Source organism: Heloderma suspectum, chromosome 2 (genome assembly GCF_057233095.1).
Source record: "Heloderma suspectum isolate Gila_16-S chromosome 2, 16-S_ref, whole genome shotgun sequence".
NCBI classification, from domain to species: Eukaryota; Metazoa; Chordata; class Lepidosauria; order Squamata; family Helodermatidae; genus Heloderma; species Heloderma suspectum.
The window spans coordinates 53,818,246-53,842,321 of record NC_139459.1 but is presented as its reverse complement, the minus strand read 5'-3'; the positions used below and the strand labels follow the sequence as shown (position 1 = coordinate 53,842,321).

The following is a 24,076-nucleotide window of genomic DNA, read 5'->3' as shown; positions in this document are numbered from 1 at the left end:
AGGGACAGGGCCTTTTTTGTGGTGGTCCCCAGATTATGGAATGCTTTCCTCAGCGACATTGTCATCTTTTCAGTGCCAGGCCAAGGCTTTCTTCTATTCTCAGGCATTCGATGGCATATGATGAGCTGTTTTAATGCATAAGCTGAGTTGTATTGGTTAATTGTCTACGGTTGTGTCACTGATGTTCTAGTTGTTTTCTCGGTAGTTGTATTTTAGTATGATATGGATAATTGTTCTAGTGCTTCTAACTTTTGGATGTTTAAATGTTGCTGTAAGTAAACTTGAGTCTTTAAAAATCTAAGAAATTTAATAAATTTAATTAACATTAATGACTTGTGGCTTGCGGTAAACACAAGCCCACATTTTATCAAAGGACAATGAAATAGCAGACAATGAGTAAGAATCATTATTCATAATAGTTGTTACAGAAAAAAAACCCACAGTTTTCCCCATATGGGGCATATGGGGGATTTATATAGTTACAGTTATTGGAAGTTGGCAAAAATATAGCGATCCTTTTTTCTAGAGAGAGAGCTGGATTGGGCTGGAGGGGGTGTATTTGATGTGTATCTCATTCATCTTTTCATCTATTTGATATTCTTTTCTCTGCTTTCATTAGGCCGTTTTTACTACCTAATACATCCAACCAAGCTGACCTATGATGAAGCAGTGCAAGCCTGCCTCAAAGATGGTGCACAGATTGCTAAAGTAGGCCAAATATTTGCAGCCTGGAAACTCCTAGGATACGACCGCTGTGATGCCGGCTGGCTGGCTGATGGCAGTGTCCGGTACCCCATATCCAAGCCAAGGAAACGCTGCAGCCCTACTGAAGCAGCAGTACGCTTTGTGGGCTTTCCAGATAAAAAGCACAAGCTCTATGGTGTCTACTGCTTCAGGTCATACCAGTGAATGTACCTAGAGCACAACAATGTCCGATCCATCAAGAACATGTGAAGGATTTTGTTTCAATATGAACTCATGCAAGTTACCAAAACTGTGATAAATCTTTTTTACTTACTGTAAAGAGTCATTTTCATAAACCCAACCCATTAATTTGTTTTGGTTTAAAAAAAAAAAATTCAATAGATATTTTAAATTAATATAATTTAAAGGAAGCTCTAGGTAAGGAAGTGCTTGAATTGTAACTGTTTAAGCTACATCATTCCAATTAAGCATATTTTTTTCATGAATGGGGCATGCAATAGCTTGATGATTGCTAGGACTAAATTAAGGAATGTAAGGCTACTCAAAGCAGAAACCTTTCCAAGGATAAAGTTTACATGTTTGCATCACTTTAAAACAGACCAAAGAGTAATGACTGTGCTCTGCAGGTCTGAACTACTTTGATCTTTTCTTAACTGCCATTCCATGTGGTTTTCTGAGCAGTTAAAAACAAAGATGTGAACACAATTTAAAGCAACAGTGTTTTATGAAGTTGGCAACATGAGAATTGTTTTACTATTTAAAATCATGCCTTTTAGCAAAATCTGCTCAATAATCCCATAACATTCCAACAAGCACAGTTAAATCTTCTGAACATCATTCCTGGTTTTATTATGTATGCATTAGAAATGTGTGTATGAATAATTAAAGAGCGGACCCTATTTTCTTCTTAATACAAACTAAATATGCCTGAGATGTATTGCATTACTCTGAGTAGCTTTATGGGGGTGTTCTTCATTCTGTTTTAAATTCTAAAGGCCATTTTGCTAAGCAGCATTTAGCATCTACTCAGGGCAGTTATATATATTTGAACTGCTGGACAGAAACACACACAAAAATGTATTAAATATAGCAGCTTGATTTCATGATAGCTTTTAAAATATTATTGTCTTTATAAATGAAACATTTAAATATTTAATATTTTTCTGTATCTTGATACATATGATTAAAAAAGAAAATCCTCAGATACCAACTAGGGAAGGGGGAAATATCTTTGTATTCAATGCCCCTGTTCCGGTGCTCCATGTATACACCAGTTCGTACATGAATCTCTTATGTGAGTTTTCCCATTCATCTTAATGGAGACAGCAGCTCCATGCATACATCCCTTTGTGCCTGAGAAGCTGTCCCTCCCCTGAAGTGAATGAGGAAGCCCTTGTGAGCAAAGGAGCTCTTTGTGCATATCGGAGTTCCTATGTCCACATGTGATACCTGCATCAGGAAATTATGATCAGCTGCATCATCATTCTTAATTGTAACTCCTTGATTGCGTACTATTGGGATTATGGGACATTTCCTCAAATTGTCAGCAGTACTGTGACTGCACAGTTCTGTATAGGGAACATTATCTGTTATATGATATCCCTAATGGAAAATAAAAAGAAACATATACTACATAGTGGATGGATTTACCTAGAAGACTTGGGACCCTGATCCAACAAAAATTAGCTATGACAAAGTCCTATTGAAACTAATGGAAGAAGTTAGTCATGATTAACTTAAGTCCCTTTGTTTCAGTGTGACTTACAATGCAATCCTATGTATATCTACTCAGAAGTAAGTCCCACTGAGTTCAATGGGACTTACTTCTGGGTGAGTATAGAGCTGCAGTCTTAATCATGACTTAACCTTACCTGGACCAGGACCACTGAATCCTATTTTCAATAGTTACATCAGCTTCATACTTCTTCCTGGAGCACAATTCCATATTTGCCATGTGAGAAAGCTTTATAATATTATGTTTGTGGTATGATACACATAGCATGTCATCTGAATACTTGGGAGACATATAGGCAACTGATAGTAGTCTTGACTGCTTTCACAGGACAGTGATGGAGGGGACAGACATACTGGCACAGGATTGAGAAGCGCTACACACGTGTGTGCACACGAATTGCTACACTATTGGTAGAAGGCCCTGAATACTAAGCAGTGGTAGGTGCCTATGTCAACAGCCCTGAGCAATTTTAGGTGATGCATAAATAAAAAAGGAGTAGGGGAAAACAGCAAAGAAAAGGATATGTACATGCACATGTGGTGATTAAGGGCTTCTTAACACTGAGCTTTTATCCTGCGATTGAGATTAGAAGTTTGTGGGCCCTTCAGATGACGTCATTAACCTCCAGGGCGTCTCCAGGGAATAAATGACCTTTAAAAGATCAGAGATAATGAGCTATCAAATTACCATACTGGAGTTCCCTCCATGAAAAGAGAAAAAGAAGCGCACTAGACCACTGCACCATCTAGTGGCTATATAATGAAACATATGGAAGACTCAGATAAGGGGGAGGGGGAAAGGAAGCGTGTGTAAAGGGGAAAGGAAGCGTGTGTAAAGCGTTGTGATCTTGCATTTAAAATGGGTGCAGAAAGCCGCATTTTAAATGCAGGATTTAGGCTAGTGTAGAGATGCTCTCAAGCACAGTGCAAAAGGGAACTTTGATGTGATTGTGTAGTCACCTCAAGATTCCTTTTTGTGCAGCTTTAATCAGTGGGCTTATGCTAGTATTCATTGATAACCTTTAAGGGAGGAAAAGATAGCCTGAAAATGACATAAAACTGCAATGTGCAGAGTCCTGAATGAAGCTTGGAAATCATATTGGAAGAATGGCAGATTACTAATGCATAGATCGGTTAATTTGGAATCCCAACATCTGGGGAAAATTTCATAAGCATCTCTAGCATTTATTGAGTGGAAGAGTATGCGAAACACAGGATTGCATGGATGTTGTATCCAAATAGCTGCAGTTTAATCACTTGTTTGTGTTTATAAGTTTGTTTTCCTAGAATGACTGTAGTCTGGGCTAAGATGTTTGGGAAGGGAGGGAAGGAGGAGAGAACCCTAAAAAGATGCAGGAAGGGAAAGTGTAGAGACAGTAAGAAAAGGAGCTAATCTCTTTTTAAAAACCTGTTTTATATCCTGCTGAATGTCTCAGGATCAACCTATAAAAATAGGAGAGGCTAAGGACTGGTGGGAGAAGAGTTTATTGGCTTGGATTCAGAGATGTCTTGTGCTAGCAGAAGGCGCTTCCACTTGCGCAAAGCAGCCCCAGTGAATTCCCCCAGTTTCCCTTTCTCACTGCAGCTCCTCGTGCCACAACACTTATCAATCCAGTGGGTCCTGCAACATCAGGAGTGGTGGGGCAGAGGCACAGCAGGCTGTAGTGCAGGAGCGGGGATGCGCCAGGAAAGCAGAGTTCCATTTGTCTACCTCTGGATCCAATCCATCTAAGAAAAGTGGAACTTGAGTAGGAAGGGCTTCTTTTGGCTAAAGGAAAATATATGGCCCCTGTTCAGTTTCAGCTGTTGTTACTCTACACTTTAAGCACCTTTAGGCTGCAATTCTGTACCTACCTACCTGGGAGTAATCCCCACTGAGCATAATAGGATTTACTTCTGAGTGGACATGCATAGGATTGCACTGTAAGGCACCTTATTTGTCAAAAGTGTGAGTTTAACATGCTAAATATCAAGTCACTTTTTGAAAGCATTTCTCACACATAACGTACAAAACCCAAGCATCAGAACCAAACAATGGCGGGCGGGGGAGGGTGGGATATTCCAGAGATATTTCAGATCTCTTAGGCAGTTCATCTATTTTTAATTTTACTATTGAAGACAAAGCATATATAGAACTGTTTTCTTGGCACCATGCTTGCTGACTTCAAATAGCTCAAGGGGACCAGTGTCGAAACAAAAGGAAGTTTAACATTTTATAATATTTCCACACCTAAATGTGGGAACAAGTGGTTTTCTGCAGTATGGCATAGCTGATAGGCTTTCATGAACATTTTTGTGCAGAATGCAGATTCATTTTTGAGAGAGAAATTAGCCAATAAATCTGTTCCTTGAAAAGTTAGTGGTCCCATTTGAAAGATCTGTTAACTAGGCTTTGTGGTATGAGTGTATTAGAAATGTATTGTAGCATAGGAATATTTTGATAGGCACTGGATATTAGGATGCCAAACAAGGTCATAATACCAAATGCATCTTTCTATCAGTATGAAAATGTTACCATGTGTAAATTTATACAGTGATGGTCACTGGATTAAAAAAAGGTATACTACCTTGAGAGGAGTATTTCTAGACAACGTACATTGTACTTGTACTAGGATGGCATCCCAAATTCCCTCTCCAAATTTTATCCTAGATTTTGGACTTCTGAATTATCTGCTCTTGGTCATGGATTGGCACTGAAGGGTCAGGTTCTCACCATTCTTTTAGTATGGATTTTTGTACTTTGTAACAAGTACAAAGTAACTGTGCAACTTGCTCTTGACACTTTTCCATTCCATTTGTTCTTCTAAAAAAAATTGCAGGTAAGCCATGCACACTAATGGTTGTGCACATTAAAACACCATTGTTGTCATTTTGTAGTTAACAGAATACACAGCACTTTTACACTCCTTAGGCTGCTGCAATCCTATTCACACTTATTTGCAAGTAAGTCTCATTGGAGCTTACTCCCAGGTAAATGGGTATAGGATTACAGCCTTAATGCCATTGACAATTCACTGTTGGGAAAAACATACAGGAAAAACAAATCACCTGAACAGCATTCCTTTTATTTAATAATGTGACTGCATGTGCACTTGCATAAATTTTCCTTTTATACTAAAAGCACTTGATACATTAACTGGATGCTCTGTTTAACTAAGGTTAAGAGTTTGGTTTTGTTGGATGCTTTAACAAACTTTAGTAAAATTAGGCTTTCAGATCTATCAAATGCTTTTCACTTAAATGAATGTGGATACAGGGTTTTTTTAAAAAGACACACAGAGGATCTTCCCTTCCATGTGCCTGGGGGCTGATTCTATTTTACAAGTTTACAGAATGCAAATCACATTACACAGTTTTATACGTAAGTGTGGAACTGAAGAATCAACTTTCTATTGCCGCTCTTCGATCCGTGCCCAGATGCTGAGCACCAACTCACAAATTCAGATCTCCTGGATTGTACCACTTTAGAATGCAGATGGGGATCCCATGTTCGACTGCTCTGCCATGTCTGTAGTTCTCTGCCCATGGAAAGCTAGCATTATCAGAGATACGATTCTAGCATCACCATCCTTCTGAAGTGATTGTTTTGTAAGCTGCATATTGCAGTGTTTGAATGCATAAGGGATAGCATTCAAACATTGATCCCTTCCCTGAATTCTAGTAAGGTACAATCCTATGCAGGGTTGTGTTTTTACATTTAGCTAGGCTCCTGAGGAATCTTAATATGAATTTACTTGCTCTGTGTCTCCCACAAAAGTGTTGTTTATTTATTTTATAGCATAGGATTGTTCGATATAAACCAGTTCTTCCAATACTGAGATACACAACACTTTGAAAAACATTGACTCTCTGAAATTTGAGTCTGGCTAGTGACTGCAACACGTAGGATCTGATCAGCTATTGTTAACCTTAAATCACCATACAAGCTCCCAAATCCTAAAGGCAGCCAGCCACCTTCAGGGCTACTCCAGTGTACGGTCATAACCAAAAATAGCTTTTCTCAGTAACGGGTGTATCCTTGACCATGCCAGGTATATCAAAGAGTTTGAGGGGACCTTCAAACAAACCCATACTGCATCATTAGAGAAATGTGAAGATCAAGTCTTCCAGTTTTGTATAGCAAAGGGACCATGGGGCAAGGGAAGAGTAAGCCATTCCAAAATAATGTGGTCCATTTTGTTTGCGCTCTACCTTTTAGATACAGTTAATTAGTTGGTTTCAGTGGCTTTCCAACTTCACACCCATTCCAAATAACACCACCACTGAGGTTTCTTTGCGATAAAAAAACATCACATTATGTAAGAGAGGATGTATTATTCATGTTCTCATAAATATTCTAACTGAAGTAAGAGTTTCCTCAGAACCCAGAAATGTAATAGTATTGATTTATAAGGTTGCAGAAAGCAACTTCTTACATTGTACATTACTAGGTGAAAAAAGAGTAAAAAGTATGGTTACAAAGAAAATGAACACAAAGTAAGCAGAATTATATTTATTTTATACAGTTACTAGTATGAATAATAATACATAATCTTTACAACATTACTGGGACTTGCAGAGCATTCTTCTATGAGGAAATGTTTGTTGGACAGTGTCTTAAGGGAATGCTTAAGAACTGGTTTATGTCAGAGCTACAGTTTTTCAAGAAAGAAGAAAGAAAACTCTCTACCATAACAATTAATGCACTGTTTCATTTTCTTGTATTTCCCAATGTATATGAATTTTAATGTCCCTGAATTGCAACGATTAAATCATGTTGATCTTTTCAAAACAAGGATTTCTTTCTTTATAGGCAAGCGCTATTTTTTATTACTTTACCTGTGTCACTTATCATTCATGAGGACCAATGAGTAAGGTAAGGAATAAAAGTTAATATATTCACAACACAATAATGCCAATCTTTACATTCAGAACCAGGTGTAAACTTTGGAGCCTGGCACCATTATCTGTGTGCCTCTGTTATTCAGATCCTCCTGTAGTTCCTTACTTTTTCCTGGTTATTGTTACTACCTCTCTTGGGTGTATGGCTGACCCTGGAATCTGCACCTCAGTCTGTTTGCCCAACCTGTCAATTTCATAAGGAGTAAAGTACGGAATTTCAATGTTGCGAATGGAAGGCCAGAAGATGTTTACCCTTCCCGCTTCTCCCAGACCAAAGACAATATCTGAGCCTGGGCTGAAATAGAACTGACAAAGACCACTACATTCCCAAATGTGGTAGCAACTCCCAGAAGCACTTCAAAGTGCATTGCAATTCCTGGTCATGTGTTCCATTCTAAGGAGTTGGATCATCTCATTGATAGATTTGTTTGATCCTCTTTACAAAGAACAGCCCCCCTCTCCCCCGCCTGCCATGTTAAGGTTTGTTTAGCATTTTCAAGCCCAGATTTATTAATACAGTATTTATTTTCCCTACCTAACATTCACTCCTGCTATTATAGAGTCGGGGTTGAATTCAGAGTTGAAATATTGTAACACCCCACTGCAAGTGTGAGTCATTGCCATTTAGACTGATAGAGGCTCCTGTTAATTGAGTCGTTCTTCACTTTACTGGGATGCTTCATACACAGCATCCTAGTAATGAAAAAACATTCATTGGCAATTGCTAAAAGTAAATTATACTGGGAAAGGTCATATGGATCAAATATTTGTACTTGAGCATTTGTTAATTTATTTGTTTATATGCAACAAAGAACCAAGCAATCATGGCAGAGAATGATCCCTTTCACATGATGGATTTTATTCTGTGGCAAGATCTCAAACCCCAGATTTGTTAAGGCTGTTAGGCAAACATAGAAAATAAGCTATTCTCAATCTGTACAGTTGAGGGTGATGAGTGTGTAATGAATTATGTGCATGGAAGTTGTGAAAGCTGGCACTTTGTGTGATATGCTGCTGGAAAAGAAATAGATAGTGAATACGATCATTCCCTCCTGGGTGTATTTCTATGTCCCTCCCTCATCCTATCTCTTTGAGATCAACCAAGCAGCAGATAGACAGAAGTGAGTAGCTTTTCTGTCCATCTCCTGCCCAACTTTTATCCCCAGTCCCACTGAGCCCCTGAATGAGTGGATGGATGGAATAATTCTTTCACCCTCCAACTTGCCAAGCTGAGCACTGCGATAGTGACCTGGTTCAGTTGACACACTGTAGCTCTTTGTGAGTTGTTTAACCCACAATGAGCTACTGCAGCCAGGGATGCCAGGTTGCATATCCAATCCCCCACTTGTCATGGCATGTGAACCCAACAAGTATGGGTTATGTGAAGGTTAAACAATCGTTGCATAACCCATGCTCACCAGGTTTGCATGACACGACAACCCCTGAGTGGGGGTTGCATATTCGAAATGGCAGCCCATACACTGCAGCCTCACCATGGGTTAAATAGCCCAGGGTGGTCTGTCGTGTTGTGCGAACTGCTCCATTGTATTATTCTCACTCAGTCATTCGTGAGTTCAGTTCATTGTGAACTTGACCCACTTGGGCTAACATAAGAACATATCCCTTAAGTAGTTCCATGATTGGGCTTTTCTGTTGTACAGCTGTTCACAAACTCCATCATCACAAAATCCAACAAGCCACAGTGGCTTGCTTTGATTGTGCGAATCAGGTCAGAGCTGTGTACACTTAACCCCATTGATTTCAATGGAAGTAAGTGCATCTAACTCTATGCTGCATTGTGTTCAGGTTCTGGTGAGCTCTCAACCATTCTGTAACACTGCTACTACAACTGTATAAGATTGTTCACACATTGACTTTGAGATGAAACAAAGAAGCTTTACACTTCGGTGTAAAAATGGTTGGTGTTCCTTTCTTCTTACACAGGAACACCAACAGGAACACCTGCTCTGTGTCTCTATTACTACACTCTCTGGCCCTAATTCTTTGTCAGAAATTATAATACACTTTGGAATTTTTAAAATATTGCATCATTTATTCATGGCAGCACAATAAACTAGTTGTAAATTGGTATTAAAATCCCTAATTTCAAGCCGGTCTCCTGACTCTCTGTGTAGAATTTTCAGGGGGCTGCCATGGGAAGGAGGGATGGGAAGTTCATTTCTGCCTGCTGACACTGAAATCTGGATCCAGCCCTATATATTTCTACATTTTTACAGAAATCTGTTTTTGCATATGATACCATAATTAAAACAAAACATTTCTGCGCTTTCTCTTTTAAAAATGGACTTATGTTTTAAAGAACAGGGTTGTTGTTTTTTACTATATTTTACTCTATTGCCAGTGCAATATAAATGTATCACCATGTGCAAACTCGTGCTTACCTAGAAAATAAATTTAAAAATATTATTGTTATGATTTACTTTGTTTAGTATCCCACATTTCAGTCTGAGAGGAGGGGGAGCCCCTGGGCTAAAACACAAAGAATATGAAATGTAATAGATAATAGTAATAATCACATTAAACCCACAAAAAACAGCATGAAAAATATGCACAAACAACAGCATCTGAGTTAAAACAGCACACCTCTAGGATCCATACACTTTCTTAAAAGTGAGGTTTTCACTGTTCATCGAATGGGGAGTAACTGACTGGGCAGGGAGGTCTGTCTGAGGTAGGAATTCCCCAAGGGCCAAAACAGATATTACTTTAAATCTGTATCTAGCAGCTACATTTTTTTTTCATTTCCCCCCCTCTAGATTCAGATCTTAAAAGTCCTCCCCCAATCACCCCACACTAGGGTCCCCAATCCTAGATCAGGGGCCTACCCTAGAGTACAAAAAGTGGGGGGGGGAGAGAAAAGATCTATCTCCTAGATACAGATTTAAAGTAATATCTGTTTTGACCCTAACTGTGCCTACCTGTCTCACTTCTGAAAACATCAGAGCACAGCTCAGGACCTCAGATATTGACCAGAATACACAGAGAAGTACAGGTGGGCATCCAGAAGCAATGCTTGATCCAGCATCACTCCCAAATTGTGACTCTGATCTTTAAGGGGGAATGCAACCCCATCCAGAAGAGGCAGTACTCCTATTCCTGTATCAGCTTGCCCTCCAGCAGTGTCGTCTTGTTTGGGTTAAATTTCAGTTTGTTATTCACTCCTATCCAGTCCATTATCGATCCCAGGTACAAGTTACACAGAGTGCCTTTTACCAATTTAGGCTGGTATGCCAGCTGCAATCCTACCAGGTAAGAGAGAGCCTAGCCTCCTTTAGCCAGGCTCTGATAACCTCCAGGTTAGGTTACTGTAATGCACTATTACATCGAACTGTGGTGCTGGAGAAGACTCTTACGAGTCCCCTGGACTGCAAGGAGGTCAAATCAGTCCATCCTAAAGGAAATCAACCCTGAGTGCTCATTGGAAGGACAGATACTGAAGCTGAAGCTGAAATATTTTGGCCACCTAATGCGAAGAGAAAACTCTCTGGAAAAGACCCTGATGCTGGGAAAGACTGAAGGCAAAAGGAGAAGGGGACGGCAGAGGATGAGATGGCTAGATAGCATCACCGATGCAATGAATATGAACTTGAGCACACTCCGGGAGAGAGCGCAGGACAGGAAGGCCTGGCGTGCTATGGTCCATGGGGTCACGAAGAGTCGGACATGACTGAACGACTGAACAACAATGCACTATATGTGGGGCAGCCTTTAAAGACAGTTTGGATACTGTTTGGATACTACAGTTTGTGCAGTTACTAGATTACTGGAACTGGCTATTAGGAGCATATTACACCAGTGTTGTGTCAACTGCACTGGCTCCCAGTCCATTTCCAGGCCCCCAAACTGCTGATTTTGAACTTTAAGGCCCTTCATGGCTTAGGACCCAGGTACTGGAAGGACAGCTTCTCTCCATATAAACCTACCTATACATGATTAGGTAAGGAGTGGAGGGTCTCCTATGGGAGCCCCTGTCATCTGAGGTGAGGGCCTTCTCAGTGATCATTTTCCAAAGAGGTTCTCCTGGCACCTACCTTATTGGACTTTCAGCATCAGGCAAAGACCTTATTTTCTCAAGCTTTTTTATATGCAGCTTTAATCCTGCTAACTCTTTTAGGCTGTTTTTATATTTTTTTTACTTTTTTCCTTTTTATTTATTTACATTGTAATTAATTTATTCTTCTTGCAAACCACCCTGGGAATATGATTCAAGGTCAGTACAAAATAAAAACTATAAAATACAAAGCGTTGTTGCTGAAAAATTAGTGGTTAGTGCAGCACAAGGTGACTAGATTACTGGGATTGGGCATTAGAAGCATATTACACCTGTGCTTTGTCAACTGCACAGGCTCCCAATCCATTTCCAGGCCTGCAAAGTGCTGAACCTTACCGAAGATCTTTACTGAACTGAACAGGTTCAAAGGAGGGAAGACTATGAAGACAAAAAGGAGGAGATGGAGGAGGAATTATTCTCCTCCTCCTCCTCCTCCACAGGGATAGCCATCTTTATCTGTAAATTCGTATCAGTCTGAAAGGCTTGCCAACTCTTGAAATAAAAAAAAGTGGGCTGGGGAGAAGAGCTCAGAGAACATCTACTGGTAGAATCCAAGGGTGTGTTTCCACCAGCAATGTACTCCAACCTTGCTGCATGGTGAGGTCTCGCTGTTTCTATGACTTGGTGGTCATAGAAATGCACAGCACCAGCCCTGCATTTTATTGCAGAAAAACCACTTCTTCCGAGACTGGTTATAGTCTGGCTTTTCCTGTTTACTTCGGCTCCAGCATGGAGCTGTTTCCACACCTGTACTGGGTTTGGTATCATAGTCCTGCCCATGAGGTGTGTAGCTGGCCCCATGGGGGGGGGGGTTGCCAGCTGGAAGCTCCCACAGATCTGCTCACAACTGGAAGCAGCTGTGTGAAGGAGATGGGGAGATGATACTGGAGGGAGCAGTCAGGCAGAGATGAAGAGATGCACACATAAGCACCCCCAGCATACCAGTGCAGTGTCTGCCCAACCTGAGTATCCCTATGAAGTTCCCAGTCAAGGTGCTGGCAGGGAAATCAGGAGAGCCGCAAAGACAGCTTCAAGGAGAGTCATTGAGTCATTAAGGCACAAAGATGGCTTCATAGGGAGTCATTAAGATGCTTTGTGCCACTTTGTGTGGGTGTGTGCTGGGGTGTTACTCCTGAGTAAACTCACTGGCTATAAGGCTTTCCTTTCCTGGGAGCAAGTGCCATTGAAATCTGTATGGCTCTCTTCTGATGGATAGGAGGGGATTGTAAGCCTACTTACAATAGCAGTCTTAAGGTCTCCTATCCCCTTCAATGCATTTACTTGGAACTTCCCCCTCCCATTGACTTTGCTGACTGCTTCTTTTCCCTTTTGCTCATCAGTTTGATGGGCTTTTTTCCTCGCAGGGTGAATGGTCTCCCTTCTCAGCCACGCAGGAGAAAGGCTTGACAGTTAGGATTTCAATGGGTATTAAAAAGTACCTTTGATTGGGAAGCCAGCCAGCCACTACCTCTTCTCCTAGCCCACTTTGCAGGGTCATTGGGAAGCCAGGATAAGGGGGAAGAACAACAACAGCCCTGGGGGGGGGGGATAGAAAGCCAGCCACTATCTCTTCTCCTAGCCCACCTTGCAGGGTCGTTGGGAAGCCAGGATAAGGGGGAAGAACAACTACAGCCCTGGGGGGGGGGATAGAAAGCCAGCCACTATCTCTTCTCCTAGCCCATCTTGCAGGGTCGTTGGGAAGCCAGGATAAGGGGGAAGAACAACTACAGCCCTGGGGGGGGATAGAAAGCCAGCCACTATCTCTTCTCCTAGCCCACCTTGCAGGGTCGTTGGGAAGCCAGGATAAGGGGGAAGAACAACAACAGCCCTGGGGGGGCGGGATAGAAAGCCAGCCACTATCTCTTCTCCTAGCCCACCTTGCAGGGTCGTTGGGAAGCCAGGATAAGTGGGAAGAACAACAACAGCAGGGGGGAGGAAGCAAGCCAGGTCTAATGAAGGTGTCCCTCTGAAGTGGTCACTTGGGAGGGGGGCACTAGTGATGGGGATGCTGCACACACGACCTTGCTTAAAGGAAAAAATGAAAGGGCTGGGAAGTAGGGCTGTGCAGGGACCCCCCAATCCCACTTGGAAGCCGCTTTGTGGCTTCAGAGGCGGGCCTGATTCGGCTTGGGCTGATTTGGGGCCCCTGACCTGGCCCTGAACTAGGACGTGGATAGCCGAACCCCGCTTTGGGTCCCCCCCAACACCCCGTGCAACCCCCCCGCTCCTTACCTCGCCAATGCCTTCTCCTCTGTCGCCGCCGTCTCCTCTTCCACTGCTGCCTTCTCCTCGCCGCTGCCACCGCCTTCTGCTCCTCCTCCACCACCACCGCTGTCATTGCCGCCGCCGCCAAAATGGCAACTCCCCACAATAAGAGCTGGTGCACATCCAGGCCTCAGGAGCTGGCAGTGGCGATGACAGCAGAGGAGGAGGCGGCAGCGGCAGTGGTGGAGGAGAAAGTGGCAGCAGCGGCAGAGAAGGCAGTGGTGGTGGCATAGCCAGTAGCAGTACCGACAGCGATGACGGTGGTGGAGGTGGTGGCGATGGAGCTGGTGGAGGTGGCGGCAATGCAGGTGGCGGCGGTGGAGGTGGGTAGCTCAGGTAAGGACCTGGAGGTGCCGGCACAGCTGGGCCGGGGGCGCCGAAGCTCCAAAGTGCACCGAGCACTTTGGAGAGCCCCCGACCCACTCCAGGTCACCTCGTGCTCCCTCCATTTTGCCTCGGAAGGGGCTCAAAGTGACCCAAAGCAGCCCGCCTTGACTCGGGCCTCGGGCCAAAGCGGCGCACAACCCTACTCTGAAGGCGGGGAGAAGACTGGCCAGAGTGGGAAACTGGAGTGGAGCAGAAGGGGATGAGGGAGGGGGGAATCGGCAAGAGGAGGAGGTGGGAACACTGACGAGGTAATCAGACCCAACCCAGACTCCGCTCAGACTCCACCAGCCACCAAGAAAATAATTTGATTAGAGCTCGGTGGAAACAGCACAGAGCCCCAGGCCACAGCGATGATAAGGCAGGTCTTTAAGGAAACAAGAAAAGGACAAGATGCAACTGGGGAAACATCACAACAACGTTGCAATCAAAGTGAAGCCCATAGCATGGAAACGTACCCTAGGTGTTTTTGGCAGGCCCAGGTCAGAGCTCAGTAAAAAACAAAATGAAAAGCACTTTCTCTACCTAAGGTGTACAGCTTTAAAATAGCTATAGGAGCAAAAACAGCCCCGTCCCTTGTTTTTCTAGCAACTAGCCCAGTCAGTCTGTTTGTTTGTTTGTTCGTTTTCCACTTATCACTGTAGAGGGAAGAAGCCAGTAGAGAAGACTGCAACCCTCAGCTATTCCTTTACTCCATTTCACTCACCCACTGCATTTTTTTCCAGATTCCCAGTTGTTTATAAATATTTTCAAGCTAGATTCATCCTTTCCATTAACCAAAATATATCTTCAGCACAAATCTTCAGTGTTCAAAGAAATGACCTTATAATGTGTGTGTGAGAGACTGTCAATATAGGTTCTGGTGAGGTAGGAAAAACAATATCCCTTACGAGATTATCATCTGTGAGTGAGAATGTGCAACAGCCTAGAACTGTTCTGCCCTACCTAATTGAAGTACAGTCTCCATTTTGCTAAAGTTGTGGTTCAACTCCCATTAAATGTTAATAGAATGGAATTTCACCCCATAGTTCTAACAAAACCAAAGGAGCTCCACTGTACAGATGGAGCTCTCATAAACATACTCAAGCATTTCTCCCACTTATTTCAGTATCCCTAGATCAACTGGGCTGGTGGAAGTGGCCTTCCCCACCCTTCCTTCCCACAGCAGCCCCTACAGCCCCCTGAAAATGCTACACCAATTGTTAGACACTCTAATGGTTCATTCATCTCACTGAATATGGTGTGATGTGGTGTGTAGGGGGGATGGGGAACCTTCCAGTAGTGGAGCCCTTGCTCTTGCGGAAGGCAGATCCTGGATCCAACCTTTTGTCAATTACTAAAAGGATATCAGCAAGGTAGAAACCAATGCCATCTCCATTGCATGTTGAGGTGTGAAACCAAACAGGACAGCATCTGTACAGAAGTAGGATTTAGACAGTCCCAGAAATGGTTTCCTCAGAATAAGGAATAATGATTGCCTCGGAAGAATAACCTAACCAATAAAAAGGTTAGCAGTTAGAAAATACTTTGAGAAAGAATCAATTACAAAAAGAGCATCTTGGACACAGGTCTGACAGCCAGTCAGTTAACAATACTGGCACATGGCCCAAGCACACAGAATCACTGATAACTGATGTGAGGTCCACATGCTCTTTGATTTTCATAGCATTAAAAACATGGCAAAACTATAACTCTGAAGCAACCGACATATAGGTGATGCGTGTGTGCACACACACACACACACAAGATAGAAAGACTAAGAACAGAGTATTCAAAACATATATTTAAGCCAAACATTTTGGCTTCCACCCTCATCAGTTTAACAGCATAGCTACTCATGAGGGCAGGAGCCAAAACGTTCACCTTAAATATATCTTTTTGAATACTCTGTTCTTAGTCTATCTTTCTTAGGGCGCAAACCTATGGGGATAGTCGGCCACCTCTGAATTCAGAAGTGGCTGACTATCCAATGCAGGATGGGCAGAGTGTGGAGAGCATCTTCTCCTCCGCGTTCCGGCCACCCTGCATTTGCAGCTAGACAGCCAATTTTGGCTAGCTAACCGGGGTGCCTCAGAGCGGGGGGGAGGCCAGATGACACATAGGAAGCATCGTACCAGTGCTTCCGCAGTCTCCTCTCCTCCTCCAGGAACACTGCCTTTTCGGCTGCTCCACACTACTCTTACGAGCACGGAGCTGGGGACGAACTGTGCCTCCTACGAGGGGGCAACGGATGGGGTGGGTAGTCAGCTTTCTGGGAACCAAGCTCGGAGAGCCGGCTCGGAGCTTGGTTCCCATACATGGAAAAATCCTACCGCCACCTAGCCGCTGTCTAGCAGCCATAGGATCGTGCCCTCATATATTTTTACCTAAAGACTGCCTGCATCCACAGTGGATCCAGAGCCTCCTTGTTGTTTTGCTGTTGTGCCGCTTTACACCAACCTCTCTCCCCCTCCCCCTCCCCCTCCCCCTCCCCCTCCCCCTCCCCCTCTCCCTCTCTCTCTCTCTTTGACTATGCTACAGTACCACTTATAAGCTGAGTCAGAACCCATCAGAAACAGGCCAAACCTCAGTGAGTGATTAACAGTCAGCACCTATATTCAGCAGCCAATATAGCTGCATGAATAAACACCATGGCTTGTTTCATCTCATCCTTTACATTGATATCAGGTTTCAGCTGATCACTAAACATGGTCTCCTTAATCTTTCTCCTTTAGAGGCTCTGTTCAACTGCTCACACAGAGATCTTCACTAAAGTTGCTCTGCCAGAATGTTTCTCCCTCCTAGGAAGGGACCAAAGTGTAGCACGTGTTTCATTTTGCTGAATATCAGCCAAACGCTCCTTACATCTCTGTAGTAGATATACAGTCAGCACCAGAAATATTGGAACAAGGATAACTGTTTTGGCAGTTGGCCTCCGTACACCACCACATTGAAGTTGAAAGGAAACACACCCAGATGGGAGCAAAGTCAGGACTTTCAGCTGTAATTCAAGGCTTTGACAAAAGTGGGGCACTAACCATTCAGGAGATACAGCCAGTGGCATACACACACACCCATCGTTGGTGGCTCATAAGTAATGGAACGAATGGCTGACAAACAGCTGCATGGCCAGGTGTGGCCTGCTTCCTGGGTACCCCATGACCAATCAAGCAGATAAAAGGCCTGGAGGTGGTTCTGAGTGCTACATTTGCATTTGGTAGCTGTTCACTGGAACTCCCAACACGAGGTCCAAAGAGGTGTCCATGCGAGTGAAAGAGGCCATCATTAGGCTGAGGAAACAAAATAAACTCATCAGAGAGATAGCAAAAACAGTGGGAGTGGCCAATACAACAGTTTAGAACATCCTGAAAAAGAAGGAATGAACTGGCAAGCTCAGCAACAGCAAAAGGCCTGGCAGACCACGGAAGACAACTAAAGTGGATGACCGCAGAATTCTGCTCATGGTGAAGAGGAACCCTTTCACAACATCTAGCCAGGTCAAGAACACTCTTGAGGAGATAGGCATGTCATTGTCAACACCTACAGTCAAGAGACGGCTTTATGAATGTAAATACAGAGGCTTCACAACAAGGTGCAAACCACTGGTAACGCTCAAGAACAGAAAGGCCAGATTAGCCTTTGCCAGCAAACACCTAAAAAAGCCTGCCCAGTTCTGGAATAAGATTCTTTGGACTAATGAAACCAGGATTAACTTGTACCAGAATGATGGGAAGAGAAAAGTATGGAGGAGGAAAGGAACAGCTCATGATCCAAAGCATACCACATCATCTGTCAAACATGGTGGAGGCAGTGTTATGGCATGGGCATGTATAGCTGCCAATGGAACCAGGTCACTGGTGTTTATTGATGACCTGACTCCTGATAAAAGCAGCATGATAAATTCTGAAGTGTATAGGGCTATACTTTCTGCTCAGATTCAGCTGAATGCTGCCACACTGATAGGATGCCGCTTCATATGGCAGATGGATCATGACCCAAAACATACAGCAAAACCTACCCAAGAGTTTCTCAAGTGGGATGTTCTTCAATGGCCAAGTCAGTCACCTGATCTCAGCCCAATAGAGCATGCTTTTCACTTACTGAAGACAAGACTGAAAGCAGAAATACCCACAAACCAGCAACAGCTGAAGGCAGCTGCAGTAAAGGCCTGGCAAAGCATCTCGAGGGAGGAAACCCAGCATTTGGTCATGTCCATGGGTTCCAGACTTCAGGCAGTCATTGACTGCAAAGGATTTTCATCCAGGTATTAAAGGCGATCCTTAAGTTTGAAATGATGTTGGTTTGTTCCATTACTTATGAGCCACCAACGATGGGGGGGGGAGGTGTATGCCACTGGCTGTACTTCCTGTCACATCCCTTGAATTACAGCTGAAAGTCCTGACTTCGCTCCCATCTGGGTGTGTTTCCTTTTAACTTCAATGTGGTGGTGTACAGAGGCCAACTGCCAAAACAGTTATCCTTGTTCTAATATTTCTGGTCCTGACTGTATGTTTCGCCCATATAAAAGTATAACTTATAGGTCTTAGCATAGGACACAGTTTTCTGTCTTGAAGATGAACAGCTGGGATTGTCTTATTTTTACAGCAAGGAACATAAGGTTTGATCCAGATTTAGTCATAGAATCATAGGGTTGGAAGGGGCCTACAAGACCATCAAGTCCAACCCCCTGCTCAGTGCAGGAAGCCTGATTCCCAGGCGGTCTCCCATCCAAGTACTAACCAGAGCTGACCCTGCTTATCTTCCAAGATCAGTCAAGATCAGGCACATCCAGCCCTTTAGAAAAGACTCATTGAAATCTATGAGGCTTAAGTTAGTCATGAGTATCTTGAGTCCCATTGATTTCAGTGCTTCTAGTCTTAAGTATGAATAAATCTGGATTCAACCTATAGTGACCTGCAATTTCAAATGTCTCATAAATGACACAAGGATGGTGTGACTACCTAGTTTAACTGTCTCAAATGACATGATAACCCTGCCCATATTTTTCCCCTATTGAAAATGTTTGGCAATGTCTTGGACATCTAAACAATGCAATGGAACATCCACCATCCAAAACTACATACTCATATTGATTGTGTTCTCCATGTAGCTTCATATAATGGGTTGGACCCAGAGATCCACCCACAGAAGGGGAAGGCAGAAGCTGACTCTCCTGTTTTGTCCTTTCCCTGGCAGCCCCTCAAGCCCCCCACAAAGCATCTCACAAGGGTTGGAGGACCCTAATGAAATAGCTGGGCTATGGCACAGGAGATGAGGGGGAAGGGGGAGAATCAGGAGGAGGAAGCTCACTAAAGGTGCCCCCATCTTATTTCTGTGAATGAGGAAATCTAGGCCTTTTCTCTCAGGCCCATGTGCCACAGGCCACCCTCTTCAGCCAGGTTCCCTGACCCTTTTGAGTAGGGGCTTTGGGGATAGCCAGGAAGAGGAGGGGGTAGGAAAGCCAGTCTCCAGCTGCCCCTTTCTATGGATGGAAAGTATCCAACTCAATAGTATCTCTATATCCAACTCAGTGTAATGATATTAAATAAAAAGTGCTCTAGGTATCTAGACTAATCCTTTAATATTCTGTAGGTTTTGTATAATTCCCAAAACAGGTTTCCAACAATATTTTTACCAGACGTTCTTCCAGAGAATATGACTCCTTTGAAAATGACAGAAATGGTGGAATTCCTCTGAACACATTAGCAACAGAGCAATTACTCTGCCCAGAATACATTCTGATGTCCAGCTACAAAACAGCACGAACACACCAGATGAAGGAGATAGTAATCCACAAAAAAGTATGCCACGATAGGTCTGAAAGTCTTTCTGGTGCCGCAAGATGCTTCATTGTTTTGTTTTGTTTTTGCTGTAGAAGAGCTGATGTATCCTGAGAACGCAGCTGGTTTGGATTGAAAGACTTAGAACGCTAATATCATGAGACTGCACAGCACTTGTTGATGAACGTGGGACTTCCTAATCCAGCATAAAAAAACGTAGTGAACTTGCTGAGAAAATGGCAGATTTCAGCAGGATTCTAACTTATAATGACAATATTATTACCCGAATTCTATCTCCCCCATTTTATTGGCAAGTTTCCTGGTGCTTCCAGAAAAGGCCTTTATTAGACAATTACCCTTCCTCCTTTACAGAAATTTATTCGGGGAGGGTCCAGACATCATCATCTTCCATTTGTAACTCCTCCATGTTTTCTCACTGTGTCTTCTGTCTTTTTTGTTATTACAGAAACTCCGTTAAGGAAGGAAAGAAGGAATAGCTGCTTATTGTATTTTGATTGGTAGTGCTAAGAGCTGTCCATCTAGGCCCTCCTGAGACAGTATTTGCTTCTTTCTTGCAGTCCTGTGTTTTAAAATGGTATTTCAGTTATAGTCTTCTGATCATCTTTATTTTACAAAGGCTAGGTTCCAAAGCATTTGGTTTCACTCCTTCTGACTGCACCCCCTTGCACCCCCTTATAAAGTTGCTCCTAAAAGGTGGCATGACCAAAATACCAACATATATTCAGTTAAAGCTCTTAATGCCAGTAATTAAGCCTTAGGAAAGGCATTTTAACCCTTTAGAATGGGAGGGGAAACATGCATGAGCTGGAAAGTTACCAAACAACTGGTGACTGGGGGAAAGAAGTTGGAGCCAGGGAAAGCAGGCAGAAAGGATAAAGAAGGTTCAAAAGCAGAGCAATGCAAGGATCAGTAGAAAGCACAACACTCAAGGGGTCAAAGACATGCAGGAAACTCTAACTGGAGTTGGTGGATTAGCCAATTCCTTGTTCTTTTATATGGAGTGCCAGGAAGCTGGACCAGGGACGCTCCAGTGATCTCAGGTAATGCTAAATTCCAAGATAGGTTGAGACTACAAAGAAGTAAATCTAAACCTTTCCTGAAGTTTAGTAAGTCCTAAAACCTGTGTTGTCTAGTGAATACAGTAACAGATTGGTGCCGAGAGACTGGAGATCCAGCCCAAATTACACCAAAAGTGGCTTGGCCAAATCACTATTTCTCTGCCTAAGTTCCCCATGTGGAGGGCCAGCCCTACCGTTGGGCAGAGTGAGGCAGCCACCTCAGGCAGCAAATTTCAGATGTCATAAAGGGCACCAAATTGCTAGTTATTTAATTTATTATCGTATTTTTACTTTCAGAGAGATTTTTACTTTCCCGCTCTCTGAAAGTAAAAATACAATAATAAATTAAATAACTAGCAATTTGCAGAATTTTCTTCCTCAGGTGTTTGCAGAATTTTCTTCCTCAGATGTCAAAATAATGTGCCCAGCCTTATGGGGGAGTGGGGCAAAATGTCTTGGTCTGGCCCTGTCCATGTGTAAAACAAAACCCATGTAGTCCTGTTTCATAAGATTGTTGTCAAATAAAAAGAAGGCCAGTAAAGGACTTTGCATAAGCTCCACTGAATGCTGTGATACTTGCTTCTGAGTGAACATGAATAGGGTCAGGCTGTAACATTGTCCTATATATGACTAAAACGTGCTTCAGGCCAGTGCCAGGTCAGTGGCTCTGGAGACTGTTACACACATTATTCCTGTGAAATTCTGCACTTAACTCTGCATTCCAGGAGATTTAATGCATTGCTTTGTATATCTGAGTAATTACATTCCAAGGCTGGATCTACACTTACTGCCTTTTTTCGCTTCCAATGAGGTTTCACCACCTGCCTTTCACACTACGCAGTACCCGCCTCGAATTGGAACCGGAATTTCCCACTTCCGTGCTCCCACTTTCAATACCCTAATATCCCGGTATTTCCCCTTAATGTGCTCTGATTTTCTGCCTTCGCTACCGTATCCGGTCGTAGTCCCCTCCCCTGCCTGTCCATATGCGGCGGTGTTTGTATTTCCCTCCTGTCCAATCCCAGCTCTCGACGGCCCCATGTCTTCTTCCGGCTACTGATTGCATAGCTTCCTCAGCAGCCCCCATTTCCTCAGCAACAAGCAAAGGGCTGGATGTGCGTGCACTTGTCTGATCTCGGAAGCTAAGTGGGGTCAGCCCCAGTCAGTAGTTGGATGGGCGACCGCCTGGGAATCAGGCTTCCTGCACTGAGCAGTGGGTTATTCTATCCCTTCAAATGAGATTAAGTTTTACCTCCTCCTATCCCCTGCACCAGATGTTTTTTAATTAAGGTGTTATCCTCGCAGAATCGGGGCTTCTCCGCAATGTTTTTTTTTCCTAATTGAGGCATGATCTTCGAAGATTTGAAGCTGTGAAGCTTCACAACTTCGAAGCTTGGAAGATCATGCCTCAATTAGAAAAAAAAACATCGCAGAGAAGCCCCGATTCTGCGAGGATTACGCCTTAATTAAAAAAAAAACATCCTGAGCGGGAGATAGGAGGGGGTAAAACTTAGTCTCATTTGAAGGGATACAACAACCACCTGCTCAATGTAGGAAGCCTGATTCCCAGGCAGTCGCCCATCCAACTACTGACCGGGGCCTACCCCGCTTAGCATCTGAGATCAGACAAGCGCACGCAGGAAAACAGCACAGTGCTCGAGTGTGAACCGAGCTTGTGCATTCGATGAAGCACTGCAACGGGGAAAATGGGTGAGTGTGAATAATCATGTTTTAATGCGGGAGCGTTTAAGCCGACGGGACACTGAATTCATTGCGATGGCGGGTGCAATATAGATTGGCCCCAAGTCTGCTCCTCCTCACGTGTCTTATGAATATCCTTTACGCAACAAAACATCCTTTTGGTGCCCTACAAATCTTACTGACATCCAAGAATCTTGTTACCAGAATATCTCATTACCTATCCATTTCAAGCTTGTGGCACACACACAGCAAGCTCAACACAGGTCAGTGTTTCCGATCATGGCTCTACCTTTATAAAGTATTTAAGTATTCCATTAGAGTCATTGGGGAAAACTCTGTTCTGCTTTTTGAAAGTGCGATAGCTGAGCATGAGGTGGGGGGAAACCTGTACATCCAACTACATTATTTTTCAGAGTTTATTTCTCGGTGGGGAAAAAGTGTACATGATTTGGTCCTTGCTCTGCCTGCTGCCAGTAAAAGCCATGTACAGAATTTCAAGGGAATCCGTCTACGAAATGTCCATAGGTATTTGTGATAAGCTATTAAATATAATGCCTCTCAGACTTTAGGCTCTCTAAGCTCTTTGAGAAAGCTAAATATTTTTCATCTTGACTTTAAACAGTACATAGCTGGATCATCATGAAGGCTGCCACTTTTCTCATATGTAGTCCCAGAGTCAATTAGTCTGTCTCCAATTCTAATCAGCTCTTACATTCTTCCAAAACAAAATTTGCCTGTCTGTTGTACAGCTTCAGCCACAGGGCTCCTTGTCTTCTCCTCTATCCACTACCACCTTCCTTCTGTCCTTTTGTCAGTTTGTATTTTTCACTTTGTGACATGGGCTCATTAGCTGCATGTGACAGCCGACGCCCGGGAATGCTGCAGTTACTTTCAGGTGGAGTAGCCTCTCACGGTATTTTTAAAGTGCCTTGATTTATCACATTTGTATTCTACACTTCCTTTCAATAACTCATGATGGCACATGTGGGCTTGTCCCATTTTATCTTGACACAACGGCCATGTGGCAACAAGGGAGAGTGTCTTTTCAGTGGTGGCTCCCCTGACGGTAATCTTCCTGACGAAGCTTGCCTGGCACCAATGTTGTCATCTTTTTGGCGCCAGGTTAAAACTGCCCTCTTCTCACAGGTATTTGGCAGGGTATAATGAGTCTCTCGATTGTCTCTGGCTGATTGTTTTAAATTGTTTTAGATATATGTTGTTGTTCTCTGTGTTATTCGTTTTATGTCATTATGGGAATGGTTTTTATATTTTATATAATGTATTTTATATAACCGCCCTGAGAGCTTTGGCTATCAGGTGGTATAGAAATGAAATGAATGAATGAATGAATGAATGAATTTATTTATTTATTTTGATGGTTTTTAATTTTTGTGAACTGCCTAGAGAGAGGCTATGGGGCAGTATAGAAATATAATAAATGAAATGACATGAAACGTGAAGTAAGCTGGACTGAGAATTTGTCCAAGATGACATAC

General features: G+C 43.2%; 1 protein-coding gene across 2 annotated transcripts in view; it reads left to right on the top strand.

The window, feature by feature from the left end:
• The window catches only part of HAPLN1 (hyaluronan and proteoglycan link protein 1), a 94,565-nt gene extending 92,251 nt beyond the window's left edge, over window positions 1-2,314 (top strand). For both annotated transcript variants that reach the window (XM_084832081.1, XM_084832082.1), the window contains one exon: window positions 620-2,314. In XM_084832081.1, the coding sequence (XP_084688207.1) occupies window positions 620-909 (290 nt within the window). In that variant the 3' untranslated portion in view covers window positions 910-2,314. The remainder of the gene's footprint in view (window positions 1-619) is intronic.
• The last annotated feature ends 21,762 nt before the right edge of the window (window positions 2,315-24,076 follow it).